Source organism: Nicotiana tabacum, chromosome 2 (assembly GCF_000715075.1).
Source record: "Nicotiana tabacum cultivar K326 chromosome 2, ASM71507v2, whole genome shotgun sequence".
Classification (NCBI taxonomy): domain Eukaryota; kingdom Viridiplantae; phylum Streptophyta; class Magnoliopsida; order Solanales; family Solanaceae; genus Nicotiana; species Nicotiana tabacum.
Genome location: NC_134081.1, coordinates 19,709,361 through 19,723,610, shown reverse-complemented (window position 1 = coordinate 19,723,610; position 14,250 = coordinate 19,709,361). Strand labels below are relative to the sequence as shown.

General features: G+C 38.3%; 1 protein-coding gene across 1 annotated transcript; it reads left to right on the top strand.

Moving 5' to 3' along the window:
- The first annotated feature begins 289 nt into the window (after positions 1–289).
- LOC107781261 (uncharacterized) lies at positions 290–1,636 on the top strand. The gene has a single exon (XM_016601941.2). The coding sequence runs from the start codon at positions 569–571 to the stop codon at positions 1,397–1,399; it is 831 nt and encodes a 276-aa protein (XP_016457427.1). The 5' UTR covers positions 290–568; the 3' UTR covers positions 1,400–1,636.
- The last annotated feature ends 12,614 nt before the right edge of the window (positions 1,637–14,250 follow it).

Here is a 14,250-nt window from a genome sequence, read left to right as displayed (position 1 = left end):
CATACATTTACTTTCGTTTTCATTTTCTTTTGCGGGTTTTATCTCAACAAACATCTCCTCCCCCCCCCCCCCCTTCTCACAGTAGTTTACACTCGACTGTTCTCGCCGTAGAGGAAGGTCATATGGGGACCCCACCCACTAGATTAAGAAATGTTTCCACCCTTACAATAGATTGCTGTTACGGTAGGGATTTATGTTTTTCGCGGAAGGTAGAAAAAATAATTACAGTAATAATTTAAAAGATTTATACTTCTAACATAAGTGTATAAAACTTCAATCTTTGCAGTAATGCACAGTATTAATGTTGGCCTTCCACTACTATTCCTTATTTGAAGACTGCTAAAAACCAAAAGAGTAGCTGCATGAGATGGTCTCTAGAGTACCCACCACTCCACCTTCCTCTTCCCCAATTTAAACAACTTTTGGCTCAATATTCTTCTATCAAATGTCTTCATCTTTTCCCAACAATATTATTCTCTTGTAGCTTTTTCTTTTTGCGACAAAATCTTGGGCAAACAAGGACGATTCCAACTCTGTGTATCCCTTGATTCTAAAATTGTGAGGTGAAATGGAACAAGCAAGATATTGGATGAATGCAAAGAGAAAACATGACATGACATTATCAAATAATCCTTCTTCATATGGCGATTCGTGGGAGGAGCAAGCTTTTGCTGAAGATGCAGCTGGAGCTCTTGGAGGTTGTATATGGCCACCAAGATCTTATACTTGTAGCTTTTGTAGAAGAGAATTCAGGTCAGCTCAAGCTCTAGGTGGTCATATGAATGTGCATAGAAGGGATAGAGCAAGAATGAAGCAAAATCCTCCATCTAATATTTCAAGTGGTGATCATCAACATCAAGTATTTATTCCTCCTCATCACAATAATAGCCATGTTCAATACCCTTCTCTTCAAATTTGTACCTTTATGTACAACCCTAATGCTGACTCTGACCCTGGAGTTTTAACGTCTCCTAATTCTGATCCTTTGCCAATTAGGGTTTCTTCTCAAAAGACCTTAGCAACTCATTCTTCCTTTTCATCAATTGTCCAAGAACAAAACAAGTACAAGTTGTCATCCCCTCCTTCATGGTCAAACTTGGTGGCTGACAAATATTCTCGTCTCTCAAATGTGAAAAATCATGAGGAGAAAAAGTTGAAATCTATAGATTTCAAGAAAGAAGAGAGGAATCTAGAAGTCATAGACCCTAGCTCTAGGGCTAAACAAGACCATGTTGCAATTAGTAATTGCAAAAGAAGGAGAGTTGATGAGGAAAATAATACTTCATTTGCAAATCTTTTCCCTAAAACAAGTTCAATGGAAAGGTGTCGTCCCCAATCAGAAGTACTTGAAAGGATCCCTAGTGCCATAGAGGAATTGGATCTTGAGCTGAGGCTTTGAAAGTTCTAAGGTAAAGTGAATTTGCAAAAGTTGGTTTGCCTACAAAAATACAACTCCTATGATGATCACAATCTCTTGTTCATTTCTTTCTGTATGTTACACTCTCCCTCCTCTTTCTTTCTTTCACTTTTTTTTCATTCTGATTTTAAGCTAAACTTGCAGAGTGTAAGAATGACTTAAGGATGTTATGAAAGGCTTCAAATATTTCTCTAAACATGAGAAAGGTCTTTTGTCAAACACTATATGTGTGTAACTTACATAAATTTTGAGATTATGGATCAAATGCTATTTGCATAGGTATAGATCTCGAAGAAATTAAGACAACATGATCGATGAATTCTAGGTGTCTAGAGGGAAAACTTGTCGAGTTTTCAGACCATGATACAAGTTTACAAACTGATTGACTATTATTAGAAAGTTATATTTAGGGTTGCGTTTGAGAATCTACCTTTTTCTAGTTTTTTGTTTTCTCTTTAAGAGTTTCTTAAATGCAATAAGTGTGGATTAGCTTCTTATGCTGAGAATCAACAACTTACAACTGCACTGATGTTGGAGTTTGAGAAAGCATAACAAAGAAAGATCTCACTTCTAATTTGGTAGTTCAATGTTTTGAAGGTGGCGTAAGGATCAAGAAGGTCTTCATTTTTCTTAAATTGACTTATTCTCTGGAAAATATTTTACGGTGTTATGTAGGATAGTGAAAAATATTTTCTAGAAAAAGCATTTTTTAGTGATTGGTAATAATATTATAATTCGTTCCCGCCTGCGGATTAGTCTATATTTTTCACAAATTTTAGGAACGGAATAATATTTTGAGACTAATAATAATGTCTAACGGTTAAACCAGTAATATAAAGTTAAAAGTTAATATAATCGCAAAGGAAAACAATTTGTGCCCACAAGTGATAGAATTCAAATTTTCCATTTGATGGAAAATGTTTTAACTGCAAAATATTTTCTCATGGCTAAACACCGGAAAATGACTTATTCCGAAGAGCATTCTCCACATATCAAACACACCCTTAGTTGGGTATTTGGAGTCCAGAGGGGAGATTCTTAATAGAGTGGTTTAAGATATTTGGCTGATCAACTTATGTGGGGTACAAGGGGTGAAGAAACTGACTAAAAACTGCATTGGAATGCAGTAAACTCATTTTCTCATTCAATACCTCACTGACATTCTGTCAGTACAATATAAAACTAACTCATAAAACTAGCAGACAGTATAGCTTTTTAGGTTTTCTTTTTTAATAAGGGTACATATAAGTCAGATACAATACAACATGGATTCCCTTTTCCTTGTACTATTATCATCACCCACCAGAGATCTGTTTCAGAACTTTTTACAGTTAAGATTAGTGTCCTCTCAGCATAATAAAGCCATATACTTGTGTTCTCTTCTCCCACTTTTTCCTCTGTATTTCTCAATCCTTCCAAAATTGCCACCAACTACAAGGAATCAATCCATTTAAGTATCATGTATATACTTTTATTTAATCGCCAAAAAGAATATTATCATATCATGACTCTGATTTTAGTCTTTAACTAAGCCTTTTTTTGTTTGTACCTCTGAGTGTATAATTATTATAGCTAGGTTTCTTCACCTACTCCTACATGTAATTAAGGATAAGGAATGAAGGAAATAAATGTATACAATGAAGGATGAGAATTTAAGAAATTCAAAAATTGTGCCTCTCTATACCCTATGCCTAGACCTAGTATTCGAGCTTCTATCTTTTAATATACTCCATGTATACATCAATTGTAATCTTGTTTCTTACCATTAATTGTTTTTCTTCTTTTTTCTCTGTTCTTCTTCTGCATGCTTTTAATGTTGGGAGGTATGTCATGGAGTGATTGCGAAATGGGGAAAAGAAAATAATGTGTTGAGAGAAGGGCATATTTCAAAATGGAAAGAAGATAGTTACATTGGATTCGAAAAAGTTCTATATATATGTGTGCATATGCAGATCCAGAAATTTATAAAACTTGATGTGTTCAATCTATAAGGTTATGTATTAGCTCTAAACATGTACTTTTCAAATTATGAATCAAACTTAAATATTTTATTGAATTTAGTAGATTTTTACACACACAATGTAGTGGAGGCTCTAGAGTGTAAGAAGCGAGTTTGGCGAAAATCAATAGTTTTAATTCAAACCTTATATTTGCCTTACGAAATTAATTTCATATGTGTAAATTATTAATTTAAAATTCAATAATCAAAAAGATTAAAATCCGGTAATAAGTATGCTTTAAATCGTGATTCCGCCTCTGGTTTAATGTCCGAAGTACTGAGTTAAATTGAATCGGTTGGATATTGACTTCCTCTCTAGATATGTGTAGGGTGGCATTAATAAGGTAATTGGCTAGGGTTTGTCTTGATTAGGGTTATTGAGTTGGACATGCCTGGAGAAACGCAGAGGAGAATTAAGTTTTTAAGAAAGGGGTGAGGGACAGAAGAGCACATGGGGCAGCAGTCGCATATATAGAATTTAGTGAAGGGAATGGAGAGTTATTCCCAGCTAGCCTGTGTTTTCTCATTTTAGAGAATTTGGTAATTCCAAGATATACGTGTAAGTATGACCTGTTTCAGTAAGAAAATAATTAATATACTAGTCTGAAACTTCAAGTTGTTTATAGTTTTTCTTTGATAGGTACAAGTATATTTGCATGGAAACAAGGTTCTTACTTCACGAGATAGATATAGCTCTAATTTATTGGCTGAATAGACTATCTATCCTTTAAAGAAAAGGTTTCTTTGATCAGTAGAATAATTTGGGAATCTGTCTGTCATAGGTTCTATTTAATCTAATACACGCGGCATTTCCATCATTTATTTTTTTTGGGGAGAGGGGAGGGGGGCGATTTTGATGGGAAACAGGTATGAACAGCGAAAACAAATAATCAGGATCACTGGCATGTAATATAGATAACGTATAATCACAGTTTTTAATGGAACATAATATCGACACTTATCTCTTGAAGCGTGATCACGATTGAGAAAAGAGCCTTCAAGTAAGAGCGAAATCATCCACGAGATCATCCTCCATTTCCACGAGATCATCCTCCATTTCACACGTAAATAGTCGCGTTTTGGTCGGATTTTTTTTGTCGGTTTTTACCGAATTTATAGTAGTGGTGGGCGAATTTCTTCTAGAAAAACCGTGTATTAAAAACAATTGCCTCCTTATGGAATAAGACCCCATTTATATAGCCACAGGTTTTAGGGTTTAAAATCTTTTTCCTAAACCTGTTGGGTCTTCTTTTTCCACTAGGAAATAGAATTCCATTTAATTCTTAATTATTCACTCACAATAGAAACAGCAATATTTAATTAACGAGACTTCCTATTATGGACTTAATTTGAAATATTCGAATTAATGCTATCATAATAAATTATGAATTATTCCACTAACTATTCGTAACTGTACTCCTCAGTTCAATTTCGAAATTCTTCTATTAAACCTTATTTAACTCCCCATGTTAAGATTCAGATACTAATCAAATAAATTAAAGTACTGATAATTTAATTCGTTGATTATTTCCTTTATACTTTCGCTTAACTTATTTCATATGACAGATACAAAATTCACCTGCAGGGTTTACACATGAAAACTTATAAGCTTTCATAAACGTGTATCATCAATCTCTAGATCGAGACTTGGATTCCATCAACTAACTATTACTTCGCCAATGTATATCATCATTGTCCAATTTACCAGGCATATTGACCCACAAAAGAATCTCGCCTTTTAATAAATCAAAACAATAAATAATATACACAACTAATAATAATTATATCAAGATTAAGAATATAAGTACGTTTAATGGCTAGAGAACTTATTTTATTAAGTCAATATAAAATACTTATCTCTACTTGGTCCGTTCAATACTTCCAAAATGTACTAGCACAAGAAGTCGGAATTAAACCATTCCCATAATCAAGATAAATTATATTTAATATTGTGCTACAATCATTCTTGATGGTTAGTCCAATTCCATCATTAGACTGTGAACATAATCTTTATACTTATAAGAACCGATTATTTAATCTTCCGTGTATAAGCTAAACTCTATACATTAAATCATCTACTTTATAAGTAAAGGACACAGACGAACATATGATCTATTTAAACTTTATTAAAATTTAATAAACAATTATTCCATAATAAATACTATATCTAAACCAAATCCATGATTAATAGTATATATCCCAACAATCTCCCACTTAAACTTTTAACCATGATAATGAAGTATTAGAATATACTATATCTATATGCATGGTTAATAGTATATGCCCTAACAATCTCACACTTAGACTCATAACCATGCATCTATAACTTTCACGGCTATCCTTTTGCACGACTATTAAAAGTCTATGCCAATAAGCTTTTGCTAAAAGGAACTTGTCAAGTTATTTTTAAATGCAATCTTTGTCTAGTAGTGCTTTGTCGTAACTAACTAGTTTCGTATTAAGCTCTTTAGGGATCTTGTTATGAAACTCTCCCAAGAGTACATACCAAACTATGATTTTCCTTACTATTCTCCCACCACGACGAAGTACTACTAATATTATCCTCATTACCTTACGGTATTGAAATATTAATGACTTCTTCCTGTTGTGTTCTTTGCTCAACATCACTCCCAATACTTGGAGGTAGTAAATTTCTTTTTGACTACTAACGTTTCTCCCACTACTTAAATGCAATAGAACGTCAATTCCGACATATAGAGTTGTATGTTCTTGAGCGTTTGAATTTTCAGATGATTCATTTGTTAATTCTTTGCTTAGTTCCTATAAAACCAATGTACTTCTAGGAACATAGTTTATTAAATAATCCTATTATAGAGAACCGGTATTTGTGCTGGCAATTACCTTCTTTTCTTTAGAAAAATAAAATAAACCTCCTTTCGTTCCCTTGGATATCCAATAAATGCGCAAACATTCATCCTTGATTTTATCTTATCCGTTTTCCCTTTCAGTATATATATTGGATAATTCCATATGCAAACTCACTACAGACCGGACTTACATTAAGTCCACAGTTCTATGGGGTCCAAGATACTGACTTAGAAAGAACTAAAATCAGAATGTAATTGCAGTTTCTATGGCATATCCCATAACGAAAAAAGAAATAAATCTGTATAACTCATCATTAATCTAAACATCTCCATAAGAGTCGTACTTCTTCTCTCTACTACTGTCACGACCCAAATTTCATTAAAGGTCGTGATGGCGCCGGACACCGCTGTCAGGCAAGACAACAATATATACTTAGCTTAATTACCCATTGTAATATTTTTGAAATCAAAAACTTCTTCAATGAAATAATAAAGATAAAACTCATAGAGTAAATGATAAATATTTTTAGCAACTAAATTTCTAAATAATTCACAACCATTCCCAAAACCCGGTGTCACAAGTGCATGAGCATTTACTAGGGAATTAAAATAAAATACAACATTTGTCCAGAATACAAATCAGACAGGAAAATATAATATCCTTCAAACTCTGTTGGATGCGGATCGTAATACAAAATGCAGCTCACCTATGTCCCCACAATTATTAACCACACCTCTGTGCCCACAAGGCCGTATAGACATATATGTACCTGCACAATAAAATGTGCAGCAAGTACAGCATGAGTACGAAAACAACGTGTACCCAGTAAGTATCAAGCCTAATCTCGAAGAGGTAGAAGCGAGATGGCCGACTTTGACACTCACTATGGGTCAATTATATTAAATAATCATGAAAATAGAAATATATTATATCAACGTGATTCACAGAGTTAACATTAATTTTATTGAATCAACAGAAGTAATTAAATTTCTTCAATTCAAATAAATTTCCAATTTATCAATTAGCCTCATTTATAGGAATAACAATAATTTCCTTAACAAGCAGTTAAACTCAGTACGACCCGATCCAGAGTTTCGTGTATACTGTCGAGGGACGTGCGACACGATCCATAGATGCATCTATCCTGCCGAGGCGTTTGGCCCGCTCCACAAGAAAGGAGGATGTCAAGCAGCTACCTTGATAGTCTCCAATAGAAGTAATTCCGAAATCTAGTAGCCGTCATATCCGGAAGCACTTGGATCTGCACACGAGGTGTAGAGTGTAGTATGAGTACAACCAACTCAATAAGTAACAAGACTACCCTCTGGGCTGGAAGTAGTGACGAGCTTCGCAAGTACAGTCCAGTATAAATATTGATACAAAAATGTAGGCATGCTTTCAAGTTCAACAGTTAAACTCAGTACAAGTGAAATGGATAAATACTGCATGATATGAGGAATATGACATCTCAGTAGAAAGGCCTCATGTAAATACTGGTCACAAATTATTCGGTCACTTAGTACTGTTTATGGCCATTCCAGCCCAGGGATATTCCGTCCCGTATATATATACGCATCGACTGACAGTCAGTCACTCAGTACCGTATAAGGCCAATCTAGGCCTGGGGTAATTTATCCCCAATGTAAACGATACGGATAAGATCCATGTCCAGGGAAAGTTCATCACACCATATAAATAAGTAAGGCAAGTTCATGCATTGGGAAGTCCATCCCGAATATATATAATTATCTACGCTCACTAGGGGTGTGTACAGACTCCAGAGGGGCTCCTTCAGCCCAAGCGTGATATAAAGCCTTTATGGCATACTGCAGTGGGCAATCCCGATCCTTATAATAATAAATCCTACAAGGCCTGCTGCAGGCAGGCAAACCCGATCCATAAAATAGTAAAGCCTATAAGGCCTGCTGCAGGCGGGCAATCCCGATCCATATAATAATAATAATGTATAAAGCTATTATGGCTGGCTGCAGGCTGGCAACCCCGAACCATTTAATGATAACATATATAAAGCCAATATGGCATGCTGTGGCGCGCAACTCAATCCCATAAATATCCTCACAATGGACGAATATGACCGAGTGTGAAATGTATTTTTTAAAATAATTAATTCAACAGCAACACGGCCCCATGGGTCCCAAAAATATTGGCACGTAGCCTAAATATAATCTTTAATAAAAGGCTCAACTCAATTTCTTTAACACGTGGAAAATGTTCAGATAATAACATGATTCTTTAATTTTTTTACAACTTCACAGGATTTATTCAAGTCACAATTTCTATGGTTCACGTCCACACGCTCGTCAACTATCGTGTGTGTCACCTCCAAATAGTTTGTATAACACCAATTTGGGGATTCATACCCTCAGAACCAAGTTTAGAAGTGTTACTTACCTCAAACAGTGTAATGCTCTATTCCGCTATGCTTTCGCCTCGTGAATTGGCCTCCAAACGCCTCGAATCTAGTCAATAAAATTTATTGGAATTAATTCCATAAGGAAATACTAATTTTTCAAAAAATTCCGAAATTTAGCTCAAATATCGCCCGTGGGACCCACATCTCGGAACTCGACTAAAGTTACAAAATCCGAAAGCCCATTCAACCACGAGTTTACCCATATCAATTTTACCAAACTCTGACCTCAACTTGACCCTCAAATCTTCAATTTAAACCAAGAGGATTTTCTAAAATTTCCAACTTAATTCACCCATTAAATGTTAAAAACAACCATGGATTCGGGTAATTTAACCAATATTGAGTTAAGAACACTTACCTTGTTGTTTTCTCTGAAAATCTCCCAAAAATTGCCTCAATCCGAACTTCAAATTGGCAAAAATGGATTTTCGGAACTTTAACTCTCTGCCCAGTCATTTTCTCTACGCGATCGCGAAGCACAATTTTCCACTTCCCAGAAAAGACCCTACGTGATCGCGATGCACAAGATCCCAGCTCTACGCGATCGCATAGAGCAAACGTGTGGCCCAGCTTCCTGTCAAGTTCCCCTATGCGAACGCAACATTTACCACGCATTCGCGTAGCACATACTGGCCCAACCTACGCGATTGTGGTTGACCTTACCCGATCGTGAAGAACAAAAATCAACACTGCCTCAACAAGCCTACGCGATCGCGGGTGCCTTCACGCGATTGCATAGAACAAATCTCACCTCTGCCCGAACAAGCCTATGCGATCGCGAACCTTCTCACGCGATCGCATAGAAGGAAACCAGTGACAGAAAACTAGCATTTTCAGTATTTTACCAAGTCTATATTTCGATCCGTTAAGCATCCAAAACTCACCCGAGGCCCCCGGGACCTCAAATAAATACACCAAAAATTCCTAAAACCTCATACGAACTTTTGAAACCTCAAATTACATCCAACAACGCTAAAATCACAAATTGCACACGGATTCAAGCCTAATGAACTTTGAAATTTCCAAATTCTACAAATCACGCCGAAACCTATCAAATCACGTCCGATTAACCTCAAATTTTGCACACACATCATAAATGACGTAATGGACCTATTCAAATTTTCAGAATTGGATTCCAACCCCAATATCAAAAAGTCAACCCCCGATCAAACTTTCCAAAAATTCAACTTTCGTCATTTCAAGCCTAATTCCTCTACCGACCTCCAAATAATTTTCCGGACACGCTTCTAAGTCCAAAATAACCATACGGAGCTATTGAAATCATCAAATTTCAAATCCGAGGTCGTTTATACATAAGTCCACATCCGGTCAACTTTCATAAGTCAAATTATCGTCCAACTTTACTGTACTGAAATCCAAAAAATAAGACGGATCCCCGACATACTTTCGGAGCATGGATACATGGAACACTGGATGAACACTTGATAGATTAGATGGAAAATCAAGTTCATAAGCCACCTCTCCAATCTTCTTAAGTATCTCAAAAGGCCCAATATAACGTGGACTCAACTTGCCCTTATTCCCGAACCTCAACACACCCTTCATGGGTGAAATCTTGAGCAGAACCTTCTCCCAAACCATGTAAACAACATCACGAACCTTCCTGTCGGCATAACTCTTCTGTCTAGACTGTGCCGTGCGAAGCCGTTCCCGAATCACTTTGACCTTCTCTAAAGCATCCTGAACCAAGTCAGTACCCAATAGCCTAGCCTCACCCGGTTCAAATCAACCCACCGGAGACCGGCACCGTCTCTCATACAAAGTCTCATACGGAGCCATCTGAATGCTTGACTAGTAGCTATTATTGTAAGCAAACTCCGCGAGTGGCAGAAATTGATCCCAAGAGACACCAAAATCAATGACACAAGCGCGTAACATATCCTCCAATATCTGAATCGTGTGCTTGGACTGTCAGTACGTCTGAGGGTGAAATGTTGTACTCAACTGAACCTGTGTGCCCAATTCTCGCTACACTGCTCTCCAAATCTATGATGTAAACTACGTACCCCGATCTGAAATGATGGACACTGGCACACCGTGTAGCCGAACAATCTCACGAATATAAATCCCAGCCAACCGCTCCGAAGAATAATTAGTACCAACTGGAATAAAATGTGCGGACTTGGTCAACTGATCTACAATCACCCAAACAACATCAAACTTTCTCAATGTCCGTGGGAGCCCAACTACGAAGTCCATGGTAATACGCTCCCACTTCCTCTCCGGAATTTCAAGTCTCTGAAGTAATCCGCCCGGTCTCTGATGCTCGTACTTTACCTGTTGACAATTTAAACATCGAGCTACAAATCCAACTATATATTTCTTCATTCGCCTCCACCAATAGTGCTTCCTCAAATCCTGATACATCTTCGTGACACCTGGATGGATGGAGTACCGCAAACTGTGAGCCTCCTGGAGAATCAACTCACGCAACCCATCTACGTTAGGCATACATAGCCTGCCCTACATCTGTAATATGCCGTCATCCCTAATAGTGACTTCCTTGGCATCACCATGATAAACCGTGTCCTTAAGGACAAGAAGATGGGGTCATCATACTGACGTTCTCTGATACAATCATAGATAGGATACTGAGAAACCACACTAGCCAAAACTCGATTCGGCTCCAAAACATCCAATCTAACAAATTGGTTAGCCAAGGCCTGAACATCCAAGGCTAAATGCCTCTCTGTTACCGGTAAGAATGCTAAGCTGCCCAAACTCTCTGCCTTACGACTCAAGGCATCGGCCACCACATTGGCCTTTCCTGGATGATAGAGAATGGTGATATCATAATCCTTAAGCAACTCTAACCACCTCCGCTGCTGCAAATTAAGATATTTCTATTTGAACAGATGCTGTAGACTCCGGTGATCGGTATAAACCACACAATAGACACTGTACAAATAATTCTGCCAAATCTTCAAGGCATGAACAATAGCTTCTAACTCAAGGTCGTGGACTGGATAATTCTTCTCATGTACCTTTAACTATCTGGACGCATAGGCAATCACCCTACCGTCTTGCATCAGCACTGCGTCGGGACCAATACACGACGCGTCACAATACACAATATAAGACTCTGAACCTGTAGGCAACACCAATAATGGGGATGCAGTCAAAGTTGTCTTGAGCTTCTAAAAGCTCTCTTCACACTCATCCGACCACCTGAACGGAGCACCTTTCTAAGTCAATTTAGTCAAAGGCGATGCAATAGACGAGAAACCTTTCACAAGGCGATAATAATAACCGGCTCCGAATCTCAGTAGCTGAAGATGGACTGGGCCAACTTTGAACTGCCTCTATTTTTTTGGACCCACCTTAATTCCTTCACTAGACACTATATGTCCCAAGAATACCACTGAACTGAGCCATAACTCACACTTAGAGAATTTGGCATAAAGCCTCTCATCTCTCAGTCTCTGTAATACAATACCCAAGTATTGTGCATGCTCCTCCTGGCTACGTGAGTACACCAGGATATCATCAATAAATACTATGACAAATAGATCAAGATATGGATGGAATACACTATTCATCAAGTGCATAAATATTGCTGGGGCGTTGGTCAGCCCAAAAGACATCACGAGAAATTCATAGTAGCCATAGCGAGTTCTGAATGCCGTCTTCAGAATATTAGAATCCCGAATTTTCAACTGGTGATACCCGGATCTCAAATTAATTTTGGAGAACACCCTCTTTCCCTGAAGCTGGTCAAATAAATCATCAATATGTGACAAAGGATATTTATTCTTGATTGTAACTTTGTTTAACTTCTTATAATCGATGCACATCTGCATAGTATCATCTTTCTTTTTCACAAACAGAACTGGTGCACCCCAAGGTGACATACTAGGCCTAATAAACCCCTTCTCAAGGAGTTCCTGAAGTTGCTCTTTCAATTCTTTCAACTCAGCCGGTGCCATACAATAAGGAGGAATAGAAATGGGCTGAGTGCCCGGCACCAAGTTAATACCAAAATCAATATCCCTGTCGGGTGGCATACCTGACAGGTCTGCAGGAAATACATCCGAAAAGTCTCGCACTACCGGTACTAAATCAATAGGATGAGTACTTACATCAACATCTCTCACAAAGGCCAAATATGACAAACATCCCTTTCCAACCATACGTTGAGCATTCAAATAAGAAATTACCCTGCTAGGAACGAAATCTAGAGAACCTCTCCATTCAACCTTTGGCAACCCCAGCATCGTCAACGTCACGATTTTTGCATAACAGTCCAGAATAGCATGACATGGAGACAACCAATCCATACCCAAAATTACATCGAAATCAACCATACCGAGTAATAAGATATCAACCCTAGTCTCTAGTTCTCTAATAGTTACCACACACGACCGATACATACGGTCCACAGTAATAATATCGCCCACCGGTTTAGATACACAAACATGTGAAACTAAGGACTCACGGGGCATATCCAGATAATGAGCAAAATATGATGATACATATGAATAAGTGGAACCAGGGTCAAATAATATAGAAGCCTCCCTGTGGCACACTGAAACAATACCTATGATCATTGTATTTGAAGCAACAACATATGGCCTGGCAGGAAAAACATAGAATTGGGCCTGACCGCCACCTGATCGGCCTCCACCTCTTGGGCGACCCCTAGCTGACTGAACCCCACCCGAGCTGGCTGGGCGAGTGGTGTAACTGTTGGTACTGGTGTTGTCCGTCGAGACTGTAGAGCCCCACTCAACAGCCTAGGGCAATCTCTCTTGAAATGACCCAATTCTCCGCACTCCAAACAACCCCTCCTCTGACGGAACTGTTGTTCCTAATAACCTGAGGAATTACCTGTAGAAGCCTGAGCGGACAAGGCATGATGAGAACTTTACGCTGGTAGTGCTCTAAATGAAGACTTGCCTGAGTGAGCATTGTAAGAATTGTGGCTTGCTGATGCACCACGATGAGCTGGACGACCCATCTGAGCGTGTCTGTAAGAACGACCCCTACCGCGGTAAAACTTACCCCCTGAAGGAACACCGCTGAAATCACCTGGACCACGAGGCCTATTAGCCTCCCTCTCTCCACGTTCCTGGCTACGAACCATCTATATCTGCCGAGCAATGTCAACTACCTCATCAAAAGTAGCACCAGATACCCTATCCCTAGTCATAAGTAATCGTAGCTGATATGTGAGGCCATCAATGAACCTCCCAATCCTCTCCCTATCAGAGGGAACCAACCAAACTGCGTGATGAGCCAACTCAGAAAATCTCATCTCGTATTGCGTCACAAATATGCCATCCTGACGTAACTACTCAAACTGTCTGCACAGATACTCTCTGCGAGACTACGACACAAACTTTTCCAAAAAGATAACGGAGAACTCCTGCCATGTAAGTGGTGATGCACCGATCGGCCTGCGCCTCTCATAAGCCTCCCACCATCTGAAGGTAGCCCCAGAAAACTGAAAAGTAGTGAACGAGACCCCACTAGTCTCCAGAATACCCGCTGTCTGAAGCATCCGTTAACACTTATCCAGAAAACCCTGGGCATCCTCTGATTCAGCACCGC

Coding starts and splice junctions, on each gene's coding strand:
- LOC107781261 (XM_016601941.2), top strand. CDS start 569: ATGGAACAAGCAAGATATTGGATGAATGCAAAGAGAAAACATGACATG.